This window comes from Dipodomys spectabilis, unplaced genomic scaffold (genome assembly GCF_019054845.1).
Source record: "Dipodomys spectabilis isolate Male_0828 unplaced genomic scaffold, ASM1905484v1 ptg000138l, whole genome shotgun sequence".
Lineage (NCBI taxonomy): Eukaryota > Metazoa > Chordata > Mammalia > Rodentia > Heteromyidae > Dipodomys > Dipodomys spectabilis.
Genome location: NW_024870815.1, coordinates 4063971 through 4088663, shown reverse-complemented (window position 1 = coordinate 4088663; position 24693 = coordinate 4063971). Strand labels below are relative to the sequence as shown.

At 39.9% G+C, this 24693-nt stretch overlaps 1 protein-coding gene across 1 annotated transcript in view; it reads left to right on the top strand.

Annotated features, from left to right (window-relative positions):
* The window catches only part of Slc45a2 (solute carrier family 45 member 2), a 36776-nt gene extending 12712 nt beyond the window's left edge, over nt 1-24064 (top strand). Inside the window, exons 3-7 of the mRNA XM_042690601.1 lie at nt 8489-8814; nt 16034-16177; nt 17106-17229; nt 20986-21197; nt 23827-24064. Of these exons, the coding sequence (XP_042546535.1) occupies nt 8489-8814; nt 16034-16177; nt 17106-17229; nt 20986-21197; nt 23827-24051 (1031 nt within the window). The 3' untranslated portion in view covers nt 24052-24064. The remainder of the gene's footprint in view (nt 1-8488; nt 8815-16033; nt 16178-17105; nt 17230-20985; nt 21198-23826) is intronic.
* Nucleotides 24065-24693: the final 629 nt, after the last annotated feature.

Here is a 24693-nt window from a genome sequence, read left to right as displayed (position 1 = left end):
ACCATCTTGGCCACGTGGCGGACGATAGGGTATTGGGTTTAATTGGCGCCATCTTGTCTTCATGGTGGAGGCAAGGAAGTCCCACCTCCTCGGTGATGGAATTCCTAGAGGCAAGGGTGGGGACTTGGACAATAGGTTCAAGGACCTGCCAGTCTTGGGTCCTAAACTCTCAAGCACTTTGTGACCCTGTCCCCTGACTTGACCCTATTAGGCCAGAATCAGCTCAGGTTTGGGTATGCCATGCCATGTGTCTCCTGTCTGCTTATGTCCTGTCTCCTGTCAACATGGCATCCCACTTCCGCTCTCCATTAGAGCTGATCTGGTTTGTTGGTATTGTTTTTCTGTTCTTTCTTTCCTTTCCTGCTCTCATGGATCAATTTTCTGGCAGGGTGAAGTATATTCCCAGGGCTGCAGGTCTTTTTGACAAGAGTTTGACAAGTCATTGCCCTTCCAATAAGGACTCCCGATTCAACCTCTCAAAATGTGGCGTCTCTGTTTTCCTCACCATATAACAATTTGGAGGCCCACTATTCTTCCACAAATTTATTTCCACAATGTTTATCTTTTTATTTCACTTAACATGATGTTTCACTTATTTCACTTAATGTAATGTCCTTTGGAGGGACTTTCCAATACTCTTTCTGTGCTTGAAAGCCCTTTCTCTGTATACCAATCAGCCTGATTTGACTCCTTACTTTCTTATCACAGAACTCCTCCTCACAAGTACACTAATCATTGCTTGTCATTGTTATTTATTCAATTGTTTATTGTCACTTGCTTATTGTTTCTTTTTCCAACCAATCTGTAATTTCCACATTTGCTGTTGTTTTTCCTATTCTGTAACCAGTACTATGAATAGTACTGTAATATGAAGAGTGCTTGCTAAATTTTGGTAGAATATTCTATTATAACATCCTTATTTTATAAATGACCAATCTGTGTTACTGATAGGTAACGTGACTAACTAACCTTATATCACACAGCTTGCTAGTGGTAGTCAATGGGTAAATCCCAACCAATCAACCTATCTACATACCAACTAACCAAAGATGTAACCAGTTTTAATCTGGATTACTCTAAAAGTTGAGCTCTAGAAAAGATTTGTGCACAATTTGGGAAGTGATTCCAGAGAGGAAGAAGAAAATGATGGAGTGGGATGGGCTAATCAGGTATTATGAAGTTGATTTCTAGTTCACTTAGTCACCCTCCATCTTACTACATCCCTTGAGGAGCCTTGTGGAAGCATGTCTCAGAGTTATGTGTCTGGGGGATGAAGGAGAGTAGATAAGTCCATGATCTCCATTAAGGGTAATATTAAGTATAGAATGTATATGCTGAATGTTATCCTTTCAATGTGAATTCCCTCAGATAATGTGAGGTCCAGGTGCTTTGGTGCTGGGCAGACCCAGCTTAGTACTGGTCACCACAGCAGCTATTGGCACAAGAGAGAGGAGAACTGAGATTTGCAATGGCTCCAGATGGCTTTCCTATTCAGCTGGTGATTTCTAGACCTGAGTGATTTTATTTTATTATTTTATTTTATTTTATTTTATGTTTGTTGTTTTTTAACTCCAGCATATGTGCTCCACACTTTTTCATCGCCACTAGGAGGAGTTAGAGCATTTTGCAAAGTACTTTATTAACCTTACAGCAACAATGAGCTATTGCAACCCAGAGCTGAAAACATTAGTTCAGTGAACTTAAAAGAATTAACTTCAGCCACAAATGGCCCCAGATGCAGTTCAATAGTGACTGGACATTACACCCCCTTAAGCAAGAAGAGAAACAAAAGTCTGATTTTATGTGGGAAATGTCAAGAACTTTATCTAAACTGGATTAGCGATAGTCATTAACACACTCAGTCTGAGAAACCTGCTTGTGAAGAAAATGATGGGATAATTATGGTGACTGCTTTTGTGGGAACCGTTATTACATTAGGCACATTAGCACAAATTAGAAACTTTCAGCAAAAACCAGAGCATATGCTATCCCTGGCAAAGATACTTCACATGCTTTCTGCACTCATTTATTGAAGTAAGGATGATATTACCTAAGTAACTCCTGTTACCTAAGTGAGGTATTGAGAACATTTCTTTTGAACAGTAACACCCTTCCCTTTTTTTTCCTCCTAACCCTCATCCCCCTCAAAGTTCATTTCCAAACATAATGACTAGTGTGTACCACTGTTGAATTAGTTTACCCTTTTTGGCACTGTTTCTGTGCCTCCCCTTTTCCTCCCCAAATCAGACAAATTTTTGTATAAGACAAAAGGTACAGAAATTAAATATGATGATGAAACAGGGCGGGGGACAAGAACTGAAAAAAAATAAAATAAAAAAATCTCCGGTTTCTACTTCTTAGAGTTCATTTCAATAAGAATCATCTTATATATGCACATAGCTATTGAGCGCTTATGATCTCCTAAGAATATCCTCCTTTGGTCTCACTGTGTGAATATTTCGAGTCCTGTTTAGTTTGTTGTGTCCAAGTGTAATTTAGAATAATACAATTTTGATATTGGTCTTCTGCAAATTTTCTAGTGAATAGCATAGATGATGAAAGCACACTACGGGGAGGATTTCTTTTAAAATGTCTAAATTAGGTGTGACTCCTAAACGCTAAACTCAGTCCATGACTTAGGTTGAAACTCTGGCTACATGATAGCCACTTTGGGGAGAATCTGCTCCCTGATTTCTCCCTTCTGAACCTTGGTAGGTGTCTCAAAAATCAGGACCACCACTGCTCTAAGGATCCATTCATATGGGTGTACTGTTTCTTGTGGGGAGTCTTGTTTAAAGTACATCTTCTCCTGAATCTAAGTCAATGTCTTTGGCGCTATAGGGCTTTAGAAACTCAGGAACAAGGAAATTATTCCTATTTCTCTGTTCTCTGTTGCCATATCCTTGAAAAAGGATGGATGGAAGGAAGGAAGGAAAGAAAGAAGGAAGGAAGGAAGAAGGAAGAGCCTAAAGGGAGAAGGAAATTTAGGATTCAAGGTAGGAGGAGGAAAGAGAGGGAAATAACTAAATATATAATCTTACTAACTTTTCTAAGAGAAAAGTTGCTGTGTAAATCTGAAATGCCAGGTTAGCTTCAATGTGCTGCCTTCTTTGACCACAACATGTGTATCATTTAGACTGGTTTTCCTTGTACTCTCAGTCTTCTAGAGGGCAGGAGTCTGTCTGTCCTGTTCATTGCTGTATCCTAAGCATCATCTGGCATAGTTTCTGACTGGAGTAGATGTTTCATCAATTTCTAATACCATTGGATGACAACATCCATATAGATCATCTGCTAGTTAGATTCATTTTCCAGGTTTTAATACGAAGGTAGTAACCAGACCTAATCTGACATATTCAGTGCTATTGTTTTACTAGTAGAAAAGAATCAAAATTACCCATATTAACCCTAAGGACAGATGGGGAATCTTTAGCCTGTCCTCCTTTACAAGTAAAATAATTGGCTCCTGCTTCCCCTCTTTCCTGGCACTACTGGGATTTGAATTCAGGGTCTTTCCCTTGTCAGGCAGGTATTCAACCACTTGAGCCATATCCCTAGCACATACTAACAAATGCTGCTTCTGGATGGCGGAGGCAGGGGGATGTGTGTTTTCTCTTTTGTGGTTTTTGCTTTGTTGTTTTTTAGTTTGAATTCAGGGCCTCCCACTTGCTTGGCAGATGCTTTACCACTTAAGTTACACCTCCAGCCCTTGAGAGCTGGAGAGCTTTCTTTACTTGAGTTATGTCATCATTGGGGTTGAACTTGTAAGTCAAATATTTTATACAGAGAGGCCAATATGGATACATGGTAGGGACAAAGACAGACCTGGGGGGTGCTCTCTTTATTTTCCTTAGTTTTCTGGATTTTTTGGTCCTGAAAGATTCCCAGTTTCCATCTTGCTTATTGTTGCAAATTAAATCCACTTGGCTTCTAGGATGAGCCATTGTTGAACTTGTACCATAAGTTATGAAATAGGACATCTGTGTGCTAAAGCCAAAATGTGTTCTCATGACATTAGCCTTGGCCTGAGTTTGACGACACAGCCTGGCTTGGTGTGTTCAGAGCCAGCTGGACTAACTTGCCCTTCTTCATAAGACCTTGTTAGCTAATGTGGCCGCAGATGTACTCTTGACATTGGCTCTGGCATGCCCAGTAGCTTGGTGACTTTCCAGATGCCCAAATGAATCTGATCTTGGTAATAGGATAAATGCAGTTTTCTATACAGATGTCAGAGGCAGTAAATGATAAAATGATTAGCCTTTGTTACAGCTAAGATGATGAAGCTTTGTTTGGAGGAGACTATCATGGAAGATAAAATCCTTCTTTTAAGCAGAGGAAGGAAAGAGGAAAGATGTCAGTGAATTCTTACAGCCCTCTATTGGCCCTTGCATAGATGAAAGTATCGATAAATCTGGCTTAAATGTTTCCTTTGGGGTTTTAATATTGTATTAGAAGAATCTCCCTCTTAGAGCACTATGTCACCCAGACACATTCTCTTATGTTGTTGTATCTTGTAGCTACTTTCCACCATAGCTTTGGGACAAACAAAACAGTTTTGTCTATTTCTCCTCCTCCCTAAGAGAAAATGGTATATGGTAAGATTTTTACATAATAATTAATGAAGGAACTAATGGGAGAAGACAAGGAAGCAAGCTCTTAGAGTGTCTGTGTGTGTGTGTGTGTGTGTGTGTGTATGCGTATAAGCATGTGATTTACAAAAGATAAAACACTAGGCTAAATATAAGCCCATTAAAACAGATGAGTAATTTATCCACAGCGCTACAAAAATCTTACTATAAATCATATGTAAGTCTGCAAATCCACTTGGTTTTGTAGGACTGAAAATCATTCTCAGTTGAAGGTTGCTGGTCATCTCTCCTATGATAGTAAGGTCCCACTCCCTAAAAATATCATGATGAGGAGTGTAGGCCTTTGGAAATTCCCCTATCTTCTGGCCACTCCAAGAGTAGCGCTGGTATCACTGGGAATTTGAAACAACACAGTGTCTCAAGCCCCATCCTGAACCTTCAAATCAGACCCTGTATTTTAAAAATACAGCCTATGAGATGGTGTGAACATTATGGTTTAAGATGAATTGCTTAAGAATGGTATTAGTACTTCTTTTTAAGTCACTTGCCATTTTTACTCTTCCCAAGTTTGAGATACATTCCTTTTTCCGTACTGAAGTCAAGAAGTCAACTCAGGTTTCAGCTCAAGTGGTGATATACTAATTCTAATTTTAATCAGTTCAAATTCTAATTATGAATGATAGTCCTTTCAGCTAAGTCAAGGTGGCAGTTGTCTCCTGTTTCTGGGGAATTCTGGATTAGAATTCTTCTCGGAAGTGGGTCCCAATTCTGCCATTTTAAAAAATGTTTTTTATTGTAAAAATAGTGTACAGAGGGGTTACAGTTTCATGAGTAGAGTAATGAGTACATTTCCTATTGAGCATTGTTACATCCCCCTTTGTTTTTCGCCTACCATCCTTTCCCTCCTCATCTCCCCAAATAGCCCTCCCCCCTCAATTTTTAAAGTTCATTTTCAATATAGTATCTTGTACATCTCATTGTTACAATGGGTCATCCTGTATCCTTGTTTCAGCATTTTGTTATTTCCCTTCCCCTCCCCTAATTAGAAAAATGTATATACAAGATGCAGGGCACCGACATCACATACAGTGAAAACAGGAGTTATACCGTGGGGGGAAGAACATACAAGAGAAACAAAAAAATCACAGAGTACATTTTAGATCCATTAAAAACAATAGCAAGAGAGAAAAAACAAGTTGTGTCCCTATCTTGGGGTTCATTTCACTTAACATCATCTTTTTTTTAAAATTTTTATTTATTTTTTATTGTGAAAATACTGTACAGAGGGGTTACAATTAGATGGGCAAGATAATGAATACATTTCTTATCAAGCATTGTAGCCTCCTCCTTTGTTTCCCCTTCCCATCCCTTCCCAGCCTCCCCCTGCTCCCCACCCAATCCTCCCCACCCCCACCAAAGTTGTAAAGTTTGTTTTCGACATGACAACTTGTACTTCTCATTGGTCATATGTACATAGCTTTTGACCTTTTCTGCTTGTCCTTGACTTATACTAGCCCAGGACTGGATGGATTTACGGCAGAATTCTACAAGGGCTTTAAAGCAGAAATCACACCAATACTCCTCCAACTCTTCAGTGAAATTGAAAGTGAAAGGTCACTACCAAACTTTCTGTGAAGCCATCATAACCCTGATCCCAAAACCAGGCAGGGACTCATCAAAGAAAGAGAACTATAGACCCATCTCTTTGATGAACATTGATGTAAAACTCTCAACAAAATTTTGGCCAATCGACTTCAACAACTCATCAAAAAAATCATACGCCACGATCAAACAAGATTCATTTCAGGGATGCAAAGCTGGTTCAATATATGAAAATCAATTAATATAATTCATCACATCAACAAGAGCAAGGATGAGAACCACATGGTTATCGCAATAGATGCAGAAAAAGCATTTGACAAGATCCAACACCCCTTTATGATGAAGGCTCTGGAAAAACTAGGAATCCATGGAACATTCTTCAATATAATAAAAGCTGTATATGACAAACCTACAGCCAGCATTATACTTACTGGTGAAAAACTAAAGCTATTTCCTCTAAACTCAGGAATGAGACAAGGATGTCCACTCTCTTCACTTCTCTTGAATTTAGTATTAGAATACCTAGCTACAGCAATAAGACAAGATGCAAACATAAAGGGAATACAAATAGGGAAAGATGAAGTAAAACTCTCCATCTTTGCAGATGACATGATCTTGTATTTAAAGAATCTCTTGGATTCCACTCCCAAATTACTCGAGCTGATCCAATTCTGCCCTTGTATGTGGTAGTGCTTTACTTGCATCCTCACTGAATTCTCATGAACATATATCACTGCTATGGTTAGGATATCATGTTGTGTATCAAAGGTTCATATGCTGGAAGCTTGGTCTCCAGTGTGACCACGTTGAGATGGTGGAGCCTTGAAGACGTGAAGTCTACTGGAGGGTGGTTAAGTCAAGGAAACTTTATCTTCATGATAACTCTAATAGGATGGGTTAGGTCTCATGGTCTGTGCTGGTTCCCAAGGAAAGTGGGTTATTATACAACTCCCTCCATGTGCTTGGTCCCTTCTTCGTGTACCTGTATCATTTTCTGTTTCTCTGCTATGTGGTGTGCTAAGCCAGGAGGTACACCGCAAGACACAAACATCAGGCCATTTGGACTTTCTAGCCACTAGAGTCCATATAGACTAGTTTTTATGTATACAGCCTCAGAGTTTTGTTATTAAAAAACTCCTTTGTTTCAAAGGAGAGGTGCCCAAGATCTCATGATGAGAAAGCTTAAAGGGAGAAATCACAATCAGACAATCCATATCCCTTTTCTTTTCCTGCCATCTCCTACCATGGAACCACTGCAGCTGAGGAACCCTCTTCAAGTACCTTTCTCCTCTGGAACTTTTGGACCCATTGATATCTTTAACTGTATAGGTTTCATTGCTGAATAAGAAGAATGCTATGATTAACTATTAATAAGCCACATTATCTCGATTCCATCAACTAAACACTCTGTAGAACTCCTTTGGATTCTCTGAGTGTTCAGTCCACAGTCCTGGATATCATTGATTACAAGTTAGTGAAAGTAGATGTTACATACCTGCTCCTCCCATTTTTAACTGCCTTCTAGGGAAGTGGGGTACTATTTATTCTCCCACTATTTTAAATAACTCCTAGTATTATGATTCATGGAACTTGCAGTCAGGTTTGGTTCTTGGGGTTCGGTTGTATCAGAGTTGGTTATAGGAATTCAAGATTTGTTTTCATTTTGATCTTCTGGTGTGTGAAGGTTAGTTTTCAGGTAAAGTTTACTATTTTTCCCAGAATTGGCTTCAGGATATAATCTTCCTCTCTATGGTCTGAGATATAACTGGAATCATAGCCCTTCACCACCGTACCTGGCTTACTGGTTGAGATGTAATTCTTTTGCCCTGACTAGCCTCGTAGTGAGGTCCTCCTGATCTTTATCTCCTTAGTAGCTGGGATTACAGGTATGAGCCACTGTGCCTGGCTCCAAATTAATTTTCTTTGGGTCATGAATTTTAAGTTAAAAAGTAGTCGTATAGTGTAATTTGGAAATGCCGCCACATTTACTAAGCTATCCTGTGCATCTGCCACCATGCCAAGCACTCCATCATCCATCGTGAACCTACTGGTAGATTGCTTACCAGATTGCTTACTATTTTCACATATTAGAGCTGAGGGAAAATACCAGAGTCAGGCTGAGCAGCCATTGCCTGACTGGCGGTGTCTCAGCCTCTCACCGTATTGCCTCTCCAGACATCTCTAGCTGCCCCTGTTGCCCTCAGGATGTTTTTCTACTGAAGGAGGAGGGTATGTACATGATAGAAAGGAAAGATGGTCTTCCCAACAGGCTAATACAGCTCTTCTTTCCTTTCCAGGTTTTGGAGGTGCCCTGGGTTATCTCTTGGGTGCCATAGACTGGGCCCATCTGGAGCTGGGAAGACTGCTGGGCACAGAATTCCAGGTCATGTTCTTCTTCTCTGCCTTGATGCTCACTCTGAGCCTTATTATGCATCTATGCAGCATCCCCGAAGCCTCTCTTAGAGATGTTGCAAAAGATATTGTCCCACAGCAACTCTCCAGGGATCCTCCACTGTCATCAGATGGGATGCATGAGTATGGCTCTATTGAGAAAGTTAGAAATGGTTCTGTAAACCCAGAGCTGGTAGTGTGCAGAGGGAAAATCAAAAAACGCACCAAGCAGGTAAAAGTGCACTTTCATTTTTCTTTACTTGGGAAAAATGTTCTTGCTCTTGCTCTTCCTCTTTTTAAAGAAATTCTCTCGTCTATTTGCTTGCTTGATGTGAAGAGTTTTGTGAAGTCTAATTGAATCTTTCAAACCCAATAGCTATTCTCCCTTTGAATGAAAATTTTACATCTCAAAAATAATCAGGTACATTTCCTTCTGGTTACTTATTTCAGAGCATCAAACTAGGATGCCAATTGTGAAAGGTTTGACCATAGGAAAAGCCTGGAAGCATCTGCTGGACAAAATGTAGTTTAAGTTAGCATTGTAAACTATTAATACATGCCCCCAAATGGCAGTATCCTTGGGATGATGATTACATTGGACATACAGTAAGTGTCTGCAAAGTTCAAGAAAGGAAGAGTCAGAAAACTGGGTAAATTCTTGGATTTGGGGAGTTTGTGTGAAAACTCTGGAATACAAGTTCAGGAGATTGATAGTTTGAGATACAAGTTGCAAGGAAGTTTGTAGGAAAACTGGCAAAAAAAAAAAAAACCCAACTGGGAGGAGACATTATGTTTAGTACTGATCAAAGTTTCTAAGGTTTCCTAAAAAGAGTTGGCTAGTAAACAGTATTTTGGAAGAATTTTTAAGTCCATATTTCCATTATGCCTTCTGTATGAGTTAGTGCATAGACTGTCTCAAGTAGCAATGGTTTATACAAGAAGTAAGAAATAACTTCACTTCTATAAAGGTCCAAATGGTGGACTGGGATGATGGAATGATTCCACATTCAACTTCCATTCTGTTACTGGACCTGGCATGTTCCCTTATAGATACAATTAAAGTGGCGAACATATTCTGCTTGCCTACATATTCTGCTTGCATACTTAGACAACTGGCCAGAACGTACTTTTATGGCCACTCAAAACTGCAAATAAGACAGCAAATACTGCCCTGGAAGGGAAATCATCCACCCGACTGAAATTTCTCTTACTTATAGGAAAAAGAGAGCAGACCTGAGTGACCAACATCTGTTCATCTCTGACAGCTTGCTAGCTCCTTATCCTGATAGTTGTGTGATCTTTGGTTCATTAACCTATTGAGATAAGTTTTTCATCTGTAAATTGAAAATAATTTCTACATCCTTTGTACTAGATTTCTGAGTTAATATTGAAGGTAAGAACACTTAACCCAGTGATTTACAATTAATAGTCACAGAAGCTACTTTATTTTGCAACTTCTTTTTAAATAATTAAAAATGTTTTAAAAAATAAAAATTCTTTTAAAGAATTAAAAAAATTTCATTTAAAGAATTAAAATCTAGCTAGGTGCTGGTGGCTCACACCTTTAATCCTAGCTACTCAGGAGGCTGAGATCTGAGAATCACGGTTCAAAGCCAGCCCAGGCAGAAAACTGGAAGTGGCACTGTGGCTAAAGTGGTAGAGCACTAGCCTTGAGCTGAAGAGCTGAGGGACAGCGCTCAAGCCCAGAGTTCAAGCCCCATGACTGACCCCCCCCCCCAAAAAAAAAAGAAGAAGAAGAATTAAAATCCAGGTAAAGTTGATGTCCTGGGGCAGAAAGGACTCAGGAATTATTTGGTTTGTCCGTCCTTCCTTCCTTCCTCTCTATATTGTGGTTTGGACTCTTGGCCCTGTGCTTGCTAAACAGATACTTTACCACTGAGCCACATTCCAACCCTTTTAACCACCCCTCCCTGCATGATAACAAGCAAGTTCTACCAAACTCTCCTGGCTTATTTGTTGGAAATAATTGGGTCTTACAAAACTTTTTTTACTAGACTGGTCTTGAATTGTGATTCTTTTGATTTTTGTCTCCTAAGTAGCTAGGATTTCAGGCATGAGCCATCAAACTTCATCTAGGTAATGTATATTTAAATTTTTTTTAAAGAATGAAGAAAAGGATTACCAAATATTTTCAAATGAATGAAGTGTTGTTCTATTCAGTCACTTCCATCCATGCCAACCTCCTGAGGGATCTTATTCACTCTGAAGACTCTGTAGTACCGCTTTCCATGCCACCAGTGCAGGGACTCTTCCTTATGACCCATCCGTCCTCTGTTGGGGCATTTTCAGCTTCTATGTCTATTTGGTACCTTGTCTGTGTCTTTTGTGACTGAAGGAATTCCTGGACAGAGGGGGCCTCTAGTCCCCTTCCTATCCCAGATGTTTTCCTGCATGCAGGAGAATTCCTGCCTGCCCTTCATTGGCTTTCCCTGCTGTTCACAGCTTACATAACCACACACATTTGTCAAAATTGGAAAATTAACACTGGTGCAATACTATTAAACAAACAGTAGAATTGTTTAGATTTCATCAGTTTCCCCCCCACTAATGTTCTTTAACTGGATGCCACACTGCACTTAGCTCAGTAGTTTATACTGTTTAAAAGCATTTTTGGTATTATTTTAAGGAATATTTTTGCTGCTTATAGTCAGTAGAAAAGCCTCATTTCTGTTTATTCAATTTTGAGCATGAATAAAAGTAGTAATCTTACTGCTGATTATAGAAGTCTATAAGGTTTTCTCAAGGTTAATTTTTTTTCTCAAGTACTGTTTGCTCTATTCATTTGCTTAGCATTTCTCCAAAATTGATACAAATGTAAACCTCAGCATGGCTGAGTATTTACTCTGGCAAAATGCTTACTTCAGTAGGGTCTGCTGCGAGGAGGCCTCACTCTGCAGCCATCACTGTCTTGGAGTTTAGTTCCCCCAGAGTTACAACCTGTCTTCCACCATGCCACTTGATAGGGGATATGATGCAAGAGAATAATCTATTTGTACGATTCTACTCGTCAGTCCTATATTAGAATGGCTGCAGTATTCTCACAACTGGAAAAAAATGAGCATTTTGGTGTCTTGAGATCTATGCTGGCCCACCTTTCCCTACACCATGCTTCCAGAGGAAAAGCACCCAGATGCCCCACTAACAAATTGTGTCTCTGAGATGACTGTTAAACTGGAGTCCCTGGGTGTGCAGCTCTACGAGGGAGCACAGGACTGGGGGACTGTCCACATGATGAAACCCAGGAGAAAATTGCAAAAGATGTTCTGTGGATGATCTCTGTAAAGCACAATATGTGAGTATGTCAGGAGAAATACACACACTTGAACCTGGAGAAGAATGGGAAGGAAATATCTGGAAAATGTCTATTGATTTTTGCCCAGCTGAGCATCGAACTTAGGGCATTGCCCTTGCAAAACTCAATGCTTTCCCACTCAGCTAAATCCCCAACCCTGATTTTTTTTTCTCTAGATGATAGGATAATAGCTGTCACTAAGTTTTTTCTTTTTGTCCATTCAGCCTTAGCAAAATTTATACAATAACAAAAAAATAAATCTCAATAATAAAGAACAATAATGTCAAAGTTTAAGAAACAAAATAAGGAAAGCTTTTATGAGTTATAAGTAGACAAGTACCTTGATAGATTATCATGACTTTTTAACTGTCCCTTTAATAGACTATGACTCTCTCTACCAGCATGGGATGCTCAGAGGATGTTACTATGATCAAATGTAATCAAGTGAAAACTTTTTAAAAGGAGAATAGGGTTCCAAGTTAACAAAAAAACAGATACATCAAATACAACTTGGGGTGGGGGATGTGGATCAAAGTGTACAGAAGTTTTAGTCAGGAGGAATCATTTCAGTGGGTCCCCTGTTCAGCATGATGACTATACCTAGTGTATACTTAATGTACTGGATGCTGGAAAACTCCAACTGGAGACAAATGATGAATGCATGAAGTAGTGCCTGTTATTCTCATTTTTCCATTCAACAATATGCACATGTTTTAATATATCACATGACGCATCATAAACATGTATAATTTCTGTGTTAAGAAGTAAATAATAAGCAAAATTACAACCAGCTGCGTAATATTGCCACATATGCAACATGGTAGGCTCTGAAAAACAAAACAAGACAGAATTAAAAGCAGAGTAACATGTCTTAGGCACAAAGCCAAGCAAAGGGCACTTTCTTTCCAAATGCACATCTTGGGAGGTCTGTGGCTAAGCAGTGGAAGTCTGCAGGTCTACACCATAGCAGGGCCAGGGCCAAGGCCAAAGTGGTCTATTACTCAGTCACTGATTTCCAAAGTGAGGGGTGGCTCTGGGATTTGAGGACTGAGATTTTTCTTTGTAAGTCAGGCAAATGGCCTGAACTATTTTAGGCTTCAAACTGGATCTCATAAAATCCATCTCCAATTCCTCCATGCCAGAAATCATTCTTTTCAAAGTTTAGGATACATTTGTGGCATTTCATTCTCCTGGAAATTTGCCTTGTTCTCTTACGAATTCATCACCTACCAGTCTCCAGCTCACCATGGTGCAGAAGCTATGCAGTAAAAAGACTCCTGAGGCTCAGAACCCTTGAAAGGGCTTTTCCAAGAGAATTGATGAGCGAGGGGTAACATGCCAGCAGAATTTTCACTCTGAGTTAAATACCCAAAGAACTTGGAATATTTACATGCATAGCTTTTACGGATATATTAGGAACAAGTTGGAAGTTCATATTTATTCTTGGAAGAAAGGAAAAAACATAGATTAGCAATGAAAGCAGGCTGAAAATTATGTAAAATACAGAAGTATAACTTAATATACAAGATGAGGCTGAATATGTGCATGCCAGGATAATTTTTATGTGGGAAAGAGGGGAAAGAGCATGAAAGGAAATCTCTTAGTTTGAAGCCTAGAAGTCAGAGCATTGTTTCCTCTGCAGAATCTTTATACTTAGTTTTTCCTGAGTTTGAGGGAAAAATAATTCTGCATTGCATTACTCTTATGATACCACTTATTTTGGCATGTATTCTACATGCAGAAAAATTATTTTTCTCTAATTCCAATGGAATAGCTATACTTTATAATACTCATTTAGGTATAAGGAAATCAATACAGTCTTGGCCAGTGGGTTAAATAATACAAGATGGATGAATTTTGAAGTATCAATTTATAGAATAAATATAAAATGGGTAAATCCAATTTTCTATAACTAAGAAGTAAACAGCATTATTATATAAGGTTAAGAGTTATAAAACAAAATGCTGTTAGAGTTGAATTTTTAAAAGTCCCAGGAGCCTGTACACTGGCTAAGATTCAATTTCATTGTGTCAAGATGCAGAATACATAAGAAGATGACAAGACCTATCACTGAACCACAGTTGGTATTTATATTTTCAATGTTGTCAGGATAGCCTACTGCTTAATATTCCAAGGTTTCTTTCTTCTTTTATATGACAAGATGTTAAAGGATGCTTCGTTCTTCATATTCCAAAGCAGTTGTCAATAGTTTCAATTTCCTTTTTTTTCATTTTTCAATATAGCATCTTGTACATCTCATTGTTGCATTGGGTCAAAAATGAACTTTACAATTTAGGCTGGGGGGAGGAGGAGTGTAGTTGAGGAGGTGGGTGGGAAGGGATGGTAGGGGAAAAACAAAGGAAGAGGCAACAATGCTTGATAAGAAATGTACTCGTTACCTTGCTCATGTAACTGTAACCCCTCTGTATAGTATTTTCACAATAAAAAAACTTATAAAAATAGGCCTAATTCTCTCAAGATTTCTGAAATGAAGAAATAATATGCTGATTTCAGCATAATATAAATTTAAATTGAAGACCAGACAGAGTATATTCATTGTTCAGATGTCTGTGTTTACGTTGTTCACATTTTAACTCAATACAAGGCTCTTTTAACATGGGAGTGAACTCATGTAAGAGCAGGCACCTAAGCCAGGTACTGTAATCCCAGCGACTCAGGAGGCTGAAATCTGAGGATCACAGTTCAAAGCCACCCCAGGCAGGAAAGCCTGTGAGACTCTTATCTCCAGTTAACCACCAGAAAGCTGGAAGTAGAGCTGTGGCTCAAAGGCTCACAGATGGTGCCCAGGCCATTAGTTCAAGCCCTACAACTGACAAAACAAAAAAGAAAGAAAGAAGGAAGGAAAGAAAGGAAGGAAGGAAGGAAGGAAGGAAGGAAGGAAGGAAGGAAGGAAGGAAGAAAGAAAGAAAGGAAGGAAAGAAGGAAGGGAGGAAGGAAGGAGGGAGGGAGGGAGGAAGGGAGGGAGGTAGGAAGGGAGGGAGGAAGGAAAGAAGGAACAAATGAATGAAGGAAAGGAGGGAGGGAGGGAAAGAAAGGAGGGAGGGAGAGAAAGAAAGAGAGAGAGAGAAAAGAAAAGGAAAAAGAAAAAAAGAGCAAGCACCTAGCCAAGAGCAAGGAGCGACTGACTGCTTTTTGTATCCGTTTTCATTTATTGCATAAACATTACTACACACTTAGCAACTTTAAACAGAACTCATTATACCCATTAATCATCCACAGTTCTGTGAGTGAGATAGTCTCTCTACTTTGTACCATAGGATGAAATCAAGATGTCAGCAGAGATGTGTTCTCATCTGAAGGCTCAACTGGGAAAGAAAATGTTTTCCAGTCCAGTCAGATTGTTGGTGGAACTCAGTTCCTAATAACGTGGGAATGAGGTCCCTGTTTTCCTGCTAGTCATTGACTAAGAGTTGCTCTCAGCTCCTAAGATTCACTTCAAGTACTTTCTATGTGGCCCTTTCTTACTTCAAAGACTAATCATTGTGCTTCAAACCTCTCTGACGTTCACTTTAGCTACTGTTCTCTTTGGTGAAAACTTTTTCAAAGGCTCATGTGATTCAACCAGGGTCATGTAGGGGATTTCTCTCTTGACTCAAGGTCAACTAATTAGTAACCTTAATTATCTCTTTAAAGTCCCTTTGCCAAGGGGAAACATCAAGGGGCAGGGGTCATGAAAGACATCTTGAGTCCTGGCTACTATGCTATCAGAGTCAATAAATCTAAGAATTATAATAATGTAAGGGCTTGTTTCCATCTGTGAGCTGTGTCCTTGATTATCAGTATTATTAAATACTATTATCTATCCCTTAAGTATAGGTCTACCTCTAGCATCAGTCTCATCTTTTGCCCTTTGTTCATAAAAGTCCCTATGGACCTGAAACTTCTAAGCAGCACTTCTTTCCAACAGGACACCTTCTACGAATCCATTCCATTCATGGAAACCTATGTTCAATGTGCAAGAAAAGTGACCTTGTGTGATTGGCAAGTGGCCGAAATATAACATTGGCAACATAACGTGATTGGCAAGTGACAGAAACAGGAGCTGTGTGCACTGGCTCCAATTGCTGGTTGGATGTCTATACCAAAAGTCACACCTCTGTTTCATGTTTTATTTCAGACTCGGAAGGCAATGACCATGAGGTCACTTCTGAGGGCACTGGTCCACATGCCTCCCCACTACCGCTACCTTTGTGTCAGCCACCTCATTGGGTGGACTGCCTTCTTGTCCAACATGCTCTTCTTCACAGATTTCATGGGTCAGGTAATGAATATGCCTATGCAAATGTCCATTGGCTCACGCATTAATCCACTGGTCAGTGCCTGTTGAGGTTCCTCTTGGTTTGTCTCTAGAATGAGCCCAGTTAGAGCATACCAAAGAGTACCTTCAAGGAGCTTACTTACAGACAAGTTCTAGAAGTATACAACTAGAGGACACCACATGACCAGCCAATATTGATGAAATACAGCTAATAGAGGAGAAGCAGTGTGGCTCATGGTATTATATCAGGCTTCATGAAGGAAGCACAGTATAATTCGGGCTTGAGGGTGAACAGGAGTTGGAGAGACATAGGAGGGGGAAAACATTCCTACTGGAAATAAAAATGGCACATACAGAGAAGAGTCAGAAGCCTATTGGCCCTATCAGAGAATTAACCATGACAGAATTGCCTGTATCAGATTGGGGCCAGATATTTGGTAGAAGCGATGTTAAAGAGTTAGGAGGATGTCATTTAGACTTGATGCAGTGGCATTCAGTTTCTCAGATTCTTTTTAAAAAATTTTTATTTTTGTTTTTATTTTTCTTTATTGTGAGAATACCGTACAGAGGGGTTACAATTACATGAGCAAGATAAGGAGTTCATTTCTTAACAGGCATTGTTGCCTCCTCTTTGTTTCCCCTTCCCATCCCTTCCCATCCCTTCCCATCTCTCCCCTCACCCCCCCGCCTGATCCTCCCCACCACCACCAAAGTTGTAAAGTTCGTTTTTTGACATAACGACCTGTACATCTCATTGTTGCAATGGGTCCATCTGTATCCCTAGTTAAAAAGATGGCTTGGTGGTGACAGAAGGAGCTCAGTGCCTATGAATGGCCCCTTGGGTGGACATATGAGTGGAGAAACAGAGTGTGTGAAAAGGGGTTCTACCACATTGAACTTGTAGCTCAACAGATTCAACCTTCTCTTTCAGATTGTATATCATGGAGATCCTTATAGCATGCACAACTCCACCGAATTTCTCATCTATGAAAGAGGAGTGGAGGTTGGATGTTGGGGATTGTGCATCAACTCCGTGTTTTCTTCACTTTATTCTTGTAAGTCTCTCTCTCCTAAGCATGTTTCCTGAAGGTTTCTGGCCCAGCAGAACACAGATTTTATATTTCTCTACTAATTTGCTTCTCTTTAAAACACCAGATAATGGATTAATTATACGGAGTAAAGAGAAACTATTCCTTTAGGAAGGATCACAGAGTATTCATTGCATAGTGAATTCTAGATGTCATTTTTCTCCGTGATTATTTAGCATGGGAACTCATCAGGTTATTGGTCAAAGCTTCCTGGAAAATGAAAGGGAATGTTGGAACAAGATGGTATGGTATTTAGATGGATGAAAGATAAAGTCGCAGAAGATCTCTATTCTATTGGAGAAGGCCAATGGTAGTGTTTCATAGATGTGCTTAGCAGAATTATAGGCAACATGAAATAAGAGAGATGGTTAAGGTATAATCCATGACAAAACCAACATGTAGAATGGCCTTGGCTCTGGTGGGTAGGATGCTGTATTCCAGAATCAATGTCGCAAGATTGAGGACAACTGACTTTTCCTTCTCAGGTGCCAGATTTCCTTGGGATCTTTAAGTTTCTTAGTTATCCTACTTGGCTAAATTTCATCTGAGAGAACATCCCTGGGCAAAGACAGTTCTGCCATTGATTTTAAATAGGTTAAAATTGTTGTGCTACAACTCTAGGGCATTGGAGTAGAATTTGACTTCTTATTCTTTATCCTCTCTGCTCCTCTATGGTAATGAGAGGGAAACCAGCCCTCAACGTAGAGCCCTAGATTTTAGGCAAGTCCAGTCAGCAGGTTATGGGCCCAGGTTATGAAAGTAGAAAAGATGAGGAGAATGTATTATAGGGAAGCACTTTGTACTGAGGTGTGCTTCTTGTTTAGGGGCAAAGTTTGAACTTACCCTGACCTTTCACCTTGACATAGTACAGCAGAAAATGTACTCCAAGCTCTTCTCCAAACTTAACACAACTGAGGGCAGGCAGCCTAATATAACACATAAGGTGTTATAAAATTCATTATTTAAAAATTTATGATGATCAACTAGTGGTAACTTGCTGTTCACATTTCTTTAGCAAATGCTTCCCCCACCCCACCCCGAGATTAACTAACAAAATGCCAGGAGGAAGATTTCAAGTACTTAACATAGAATCAGAGAGTGACAGTCTGGAAGTGTCTGAAAAGTTATACTTCTGCATAATTTTGTGATTTCAAGAGGCAACCTCTGTCACTATTATACAAATTAACAATGATCTATGATCACAACACAGACTTTCTCATCTCTAGACACCAATATTTTTCTTCTACTTCCCCAGCTAGATAATTTCTAAGCATTCATTTAGATCCACCTTAAATATAACTTCTGAAAGCATGCATGTTTTTCTTTCTGTGCTCCAACCTATCTTGAGCAGAAGCAAATAATTCCTTCACCTCTAGAGCACACTCCATTAACCTCTCTTTTGGACTCATCATATGACACAGACTCCGCTCCAGCATCTCCATTTAGACAGAACTCTGCAGGGCGCATGGATACTGAAGTGAGGAATGATGACAAGGAACTTATTTTTAAGCCCTTTTTGTGTGCAAGCACCAGAAAATCATTTGGAATAGCAGTACTGAGTACTGAGGCAAATTCAGTTATTCCTGTCATACACTACTCTTTATGGCTGATGCTCAAATCAATCATTTCTCTCCAAGCCCCACCCACCTCATACACTATGTGAGGTAGTGGCTACGCCTGGGTGTCAGAACCAGTAGATGGTGAGGGATATTTGGCCCTGAGATTTATCAACTTCTCCTGAAGGAAACAATCTTTGTCAGACTTTCAGTTTTTGTGCTGAAGTTACTTATGTGTTCAAATAGCTTTTTATATTCTCTTTTGCCTTCTTGGCTGGTCTACACAACATGAGTAAGAGCTGAGTACTGATGGTAGCTTTTAAGTACTAAGACACCTTAGATTAGCTTTTTCTGCATAAATGTAATCGTTAAGCAAACAGGCTTGTCAAGGCTTATTATGAAACTGACCTAGCTTTGTACTGCCCCCTTCACGGCCTTAGCAACAGCAGTCCAGGCATGGAATGCCTTGAGTAGAGGAAGCAATGGCATGTTCAGAGCTTGTCTGTCATCCAGTGACATCAGGCAGTGTTTTGCTTCTTAATTGAGTCAAATATAATACAAAGATCTTATCTATGAGGTGTTAGTTGAGGAATTATTTGAATAATTGTGGAATATTTATTAGCATATATTAGTTGTACTGTGGGGTTTCATTGTGATCTATCTATCTATCTATCTATCTATCTATCTATCTATCTATCTAGTAATTTGATCTAAATCACCCCTCTATTTCTTTTTCTTGTCCCCTCTTCTTTTCATATCTTTAATATTTTTACTGTTATTATATAGGTGATATCCAGTGGGGTTACAGTCATGTAAGTCACATAAAGAGTACATTTCTTTTTGGACAATGTCACCTTTCCTTTGCTCTCTCCCAGTTTTCCCCTCCCATTCCTACCAATTTCAAATCAATTTTTAACAAGTACTATTATTCTATTTTCGTATATAAATAGGAAATATTTTGAATTTCCCTCACCTTTTGCCTTCCTCCCATCCACGAGTTCCTTCCCCCATACATATTACATATTCTCACCATTTGATACTAATGACATTCTTTCTTCCCTCCCTGCCTCCCTCCCTTCCTTCCTTCTTTCCTTCCTTCCTTCTTTCCATCCTTCCTTTCCTCCCTCCTTTTATCCTTTCTTCCTTCCCCTGCCTTTCTCCCTCCCTCCTTCCTCTTCCCCCCCTCTCTTTCTCCCTTCCTTTCTTTTTGGTATAGATTCTGCATATGAGACATTTTTCTTCCTTAGTCTGGCTTTTTTCACCTAACACAATGATCTCCAATTCCATCCTTGAATAGACACATTTCAACTATCTATTGTTCATCCTCTGGTTTATATGAACAAGCCATTTATATGAACAAGCCATGTTTCCTGCCAGGAGAACCAACAATAGTTCAACCTGTAGTTGTTGAAGGAGCAACAGTCACATTAATTGGGCATTTATTATATATTCAATAGCATTGGCAGGCTGATTTCTCAGATACATTTTCTCATTTTGCAGATGAGAAAGTCAAGGTGATGAGAAATTAGGAAACTTATGTAGTGAGGGAGCCTGCTATGTGGAGCTCCCCAATCATCCTGGGAAGTATTGGAGAGACAGGGAAATGTCTACAGAGAATTGCAAGTCATGAACTTCTTTCTTATATGTATAATCTATATTCAAGTGGGGGCTAAGGAACTATAAATGAATTACTTGGATCATTCTATAAAATCTAGATGTTTTAATTTCTCAGCCCAACTTTAGGTTCCAGGATAAGCATGTATTGTCATTTTGTTCCTGTTGGTCCAGACATAGCTAATTAGAATAAGCCTGGCTTTTCCTCTATCCCTTGCAGCCCAGGGTCCCATTGCCAAGGTGTGCTTCTCAGCCTCCCTGCTTACATTCTTTTGCTATTCAGCTGACTGTTAAACAGTGCCTGGTCTTCCTCTATGGAAAAGAAAATCAGTCTAGCAAGGCAATTTCAAGCTGTCTTTTATGTAAAGGATTTAAAACAGATCCCAAAGCCAGCTGTTTCCAACTCACTGATAAGGAGATTCTTTTGTTCCTGACTCAGTAGCAAAGGAAGTCTCCTAAAATAGTGAATCTTCAAAAGAAAGGATTGCCTGAAATTATTAAATGTCGTGAGGCACTGCCAGCTGTAATTTCTCCCTTTCTTTTCCTCCCACAGACTTTCAGAAAGCTTTGGTATCCTACATTGGATTAAAGGGGCTTTACTTCATGGGGTATTTGCTGTTTGGCCTGGGGACAGGATTCATTGGACTTTTCCCCAATGTCTACTCTACCCTGGTCCTATGTGCCTCGTTTGGTGTAATGTCCAGCACCCTGTACACTGTGCCCTTTAACCTCCTCGCTGAGTATCACCAAGAGGAAGAGAAGGAGGTGTGTACTTGATGATCCTCTGCCCAGGGTAACAACCTGACTCACCGAAAACCTGTAGGGCTGGGATTTCCTAGAAAAGTGCAGAGCCAAGCTAGAAAGTAAGGGTTCTTAGAACAGCAGACTAATGTCTTCAGCCAGTCATAATGACACAAGTATGACCACCAGCCCAGCCCCAACCCTTGTTTTGAGCCCTGTTGAGCTTCAGATTTTGAATCCTATGCCCATTTGGCTGATTAGGAAAAGGAGTCTCACTGGTGCCTCAGAAGAACATGATGGAATTTCTGGGGAATATGGGCTATGGGCAGAATGTTCCTAAGCAATACTGTCCTAAAGCTTTGGTAAATGTGCTGGGAGGAAGGTTAGAATCCTAGGTAAGGGGGTTTTCCCCTCTCTATGGCTTGGAACTCAAACTAGAGAGCAAGGTCTGAAGCAGTCCTTATAAGGACACCAAGATGGGGATTGTTCTCAAAATGGTCATTTGTTCTGATCAACATGTGCAATTTTTTCTCCATGCAAATAGGCACATACATCCTTAGCTAGATACTAAGCTAAAGGAATAACTAAATTTAACTTATCTTAGCAAGGAACTGAAGAAAAAAAAACACTGAAAATACATCTGTGTGACTGTAATTCCAACCTCTCTCGCATCATTGAGTGTGGCACCTGCAGCTGCCCAGCAGAGCTAGGAGAGGAATTAACACCTTTTCAAGGGAAAATGGTGGTGGTGTCTGCCTTCATCCCCTGACAAAGATGGCTGCTGAGCGCGTTAGTGCATGCAATGTGCAGGAAGGGATTGGGCTGTTACAAAGTCAGCCATCCTCAAGAACTCTCCCTTCACAGAGAAAATGACATGGTGCTAAGGAAAAAGCCACCTATGCTTTGGGCTCAGAGAAACTTGGATTCACCTTCTGCTTCTCCCATGGTTGTGTGGCCCTAGCAGGGCTATTCACTTATTTATTAAATAGCACTTAAAACGAAGGTGATATACTCACATGCTCCAGTAACCACAAGAGTGCCATTCTTGCTTGCTCTTTATTTCTACTCACAGTATTCTTAAAAGAAAAGCAAGCACCTTGTATCTTGGGGGTTTTTTCTTCCTTATTCAAAGAACTATATACATTTCTCTACACAATGTTTATTTTACTTAATCATAGTAAAATTACCATTCCTACACTCGGGGCCTCCATATCCTCACTAGTCAAATGAGAATAATACTCACGATGTGAATTTGTCAGAAAATTAAACAAGATAGTATATGTGCCTACCTCCTACCTAACAAGGACTCACAGTGACAGCTAACACTGTTGTTATCTTAGAATAATGATAATAATACATACACCTAGGCAGCAGATGAATGAGGTATTAAATTAAAAAAACAAAACAAAACAACTCATCCAGGAGCTGGGAATGTGGCTTAGCAGTAGAGTGCTTGCCTAGCATGTATGAAGCCCTGGGTGGGATTCCTCAGTACCACATAAACAGAAAAAGTTGGAAGTGATGCTGTGGCTCAAGTGGTAGAGTGCTACCCTTGGTCACAGAGAAGCTCAGGGACAGCACTCAGGCCCTGAGTTCAAGCTCCAGGGCTGGCAAAAAATAAAAAATAAAAACAAAAAAAACCCCCCAAAAAACAAAAAACGGGGTGGGAAGGTGGCTCGGTGGTAGAGCACTTGCCTTGCATGCATGAGGCCTGGGTTTGATTCCTCAGCACCACATAAGCAAAAAAAAAAAAAAAAAAAAGCGGGAAGTGGTGCTGTGGCTCAAGTGGTCAAATGCTAGCCTTGAGCTGAATAGCTGAGGGACTGCGCCCAGGCCCAGAGTTCAGGCCCATGACCAGACCCCCAAAAAACAAACAAACAAACAACAAAACAAAACAAAACAAAACAAACATGTCAAAAAAAGAGAGTTAAAACAAACAAACAAAAAACTTGTCCAAGTCTAGTAAATGACAATGAAAACCGATTCAGACCAGATAATAAGTATCAACCAAACTACAAAAATAACCCAATTTTGAAGGGGTTAAGCGACTTTGGTGGATTCTCCTAAGTCTATAATTATGTAAAATCCTTTTGAAATTGTTTGAATTTTAAACACTAAGGAAGAAAATGAAGGGGATATATTCTTCCTTTAATGAGTTTTTCTACTACATTGTATCTTCTTTTTCTTTTTAGTTTCTTGGGAAGAGATGATTTTACATATGCTAACCACTTAAGACTTTGTCATGGGAAAGGAAGACATCATTAGGAAGGAGGGTAGAACATTCTAGTAGTAGTGGTTAGCACACTGCAGGTTACTGGCTTAAAGTTACTGGCTTAAAGGTGGCTGCTGCCTGTTTTCCTGTGGTCCAAGAGCTGAGAATTCCTTTAAAATTGGTAGATGATGGAAACTTTTCCAAAGAAGGACACTACTTGGTGCTAAGTAAAGATGACACAAAATCAAACACAAATGTGGATGAAGTTATATTAGAATGTAATTTGCCTACATATGTAGTTTCTCTCGCACTTGAACAGCAGAGTCAAGCAGCTCAAACTAAGATTTCATGACCCATACTGGTTTATTTGCTCACCGGCTCTTGTCAGAAGAGATGTGCCCGTGCCTTCTGAATCGAATGCTGTTCCTGTTTCCCTTTCAGAGGCAGCAGGTCCAGGGAAGGGGCCTGGACAGCAGTGGACGAGGCAAGGGCGTGGACTGCGCTGCCCTCACCTGCATGATACAGCTGGCTCAGATCCTGGTCGGAGGTGGTCTGGGCTTTCTGGTCAACATGGCAGGGAGCGTCATTGTTGTGGTAATCACAGCCTCTGCAGTGGCTCTGATTGGCACTTGCTTTGTGGCACTTTTTGTTAGATATGTGGATTAGTTTAATAAAGAGATGTTGAAGCTAAACTCAGATGAGTGAAGCTTGTGAGTCTCTGTAGCTTTGGAGTCCTCCTAGTAGATGCTTTGTGCTATGATTTCTGCTGGGGTTATCTGCTCTCACCTGGCATGCACAACAGTCCCCATATATCTGAGCTATGTCTGCATGGGCTGGGGTCCAAGTGTACCTGCAACTGAGACCACCTACCATGCTAGGTCTCCTTCACTGCCTCTCAGTGCAAGCATGGGAGAGCCAGTGAACATTTTCCACTGGGCATTTCAGACCTTGACAACATCTGAGAGGTAGACATTTATATCGATTCCATAATGTGATAAAAAAAAACAACACATAAACTGTCATCAGAAACAGTAGAAGGAGGGAGATATATATTTGATCAAATTCACAAATACTCAAATATTGATGATGACTTCTTTATGGTATTGATTTATTCACAGTTAATGTACTTATTTATTTATGACATCCATGACAAGTCTGATTAAACATCGCATACTGAAAGATTTACCACCTGAAAATCCGTTCATTTCATTAGCACAGGAAACTATTTCTCTAGGAACAGTTTCAGCCTCTGGAGTGAACACCAAAGTCTTTCAAGACATGGCCCCTGGATCCTCCTCTGATATTCTG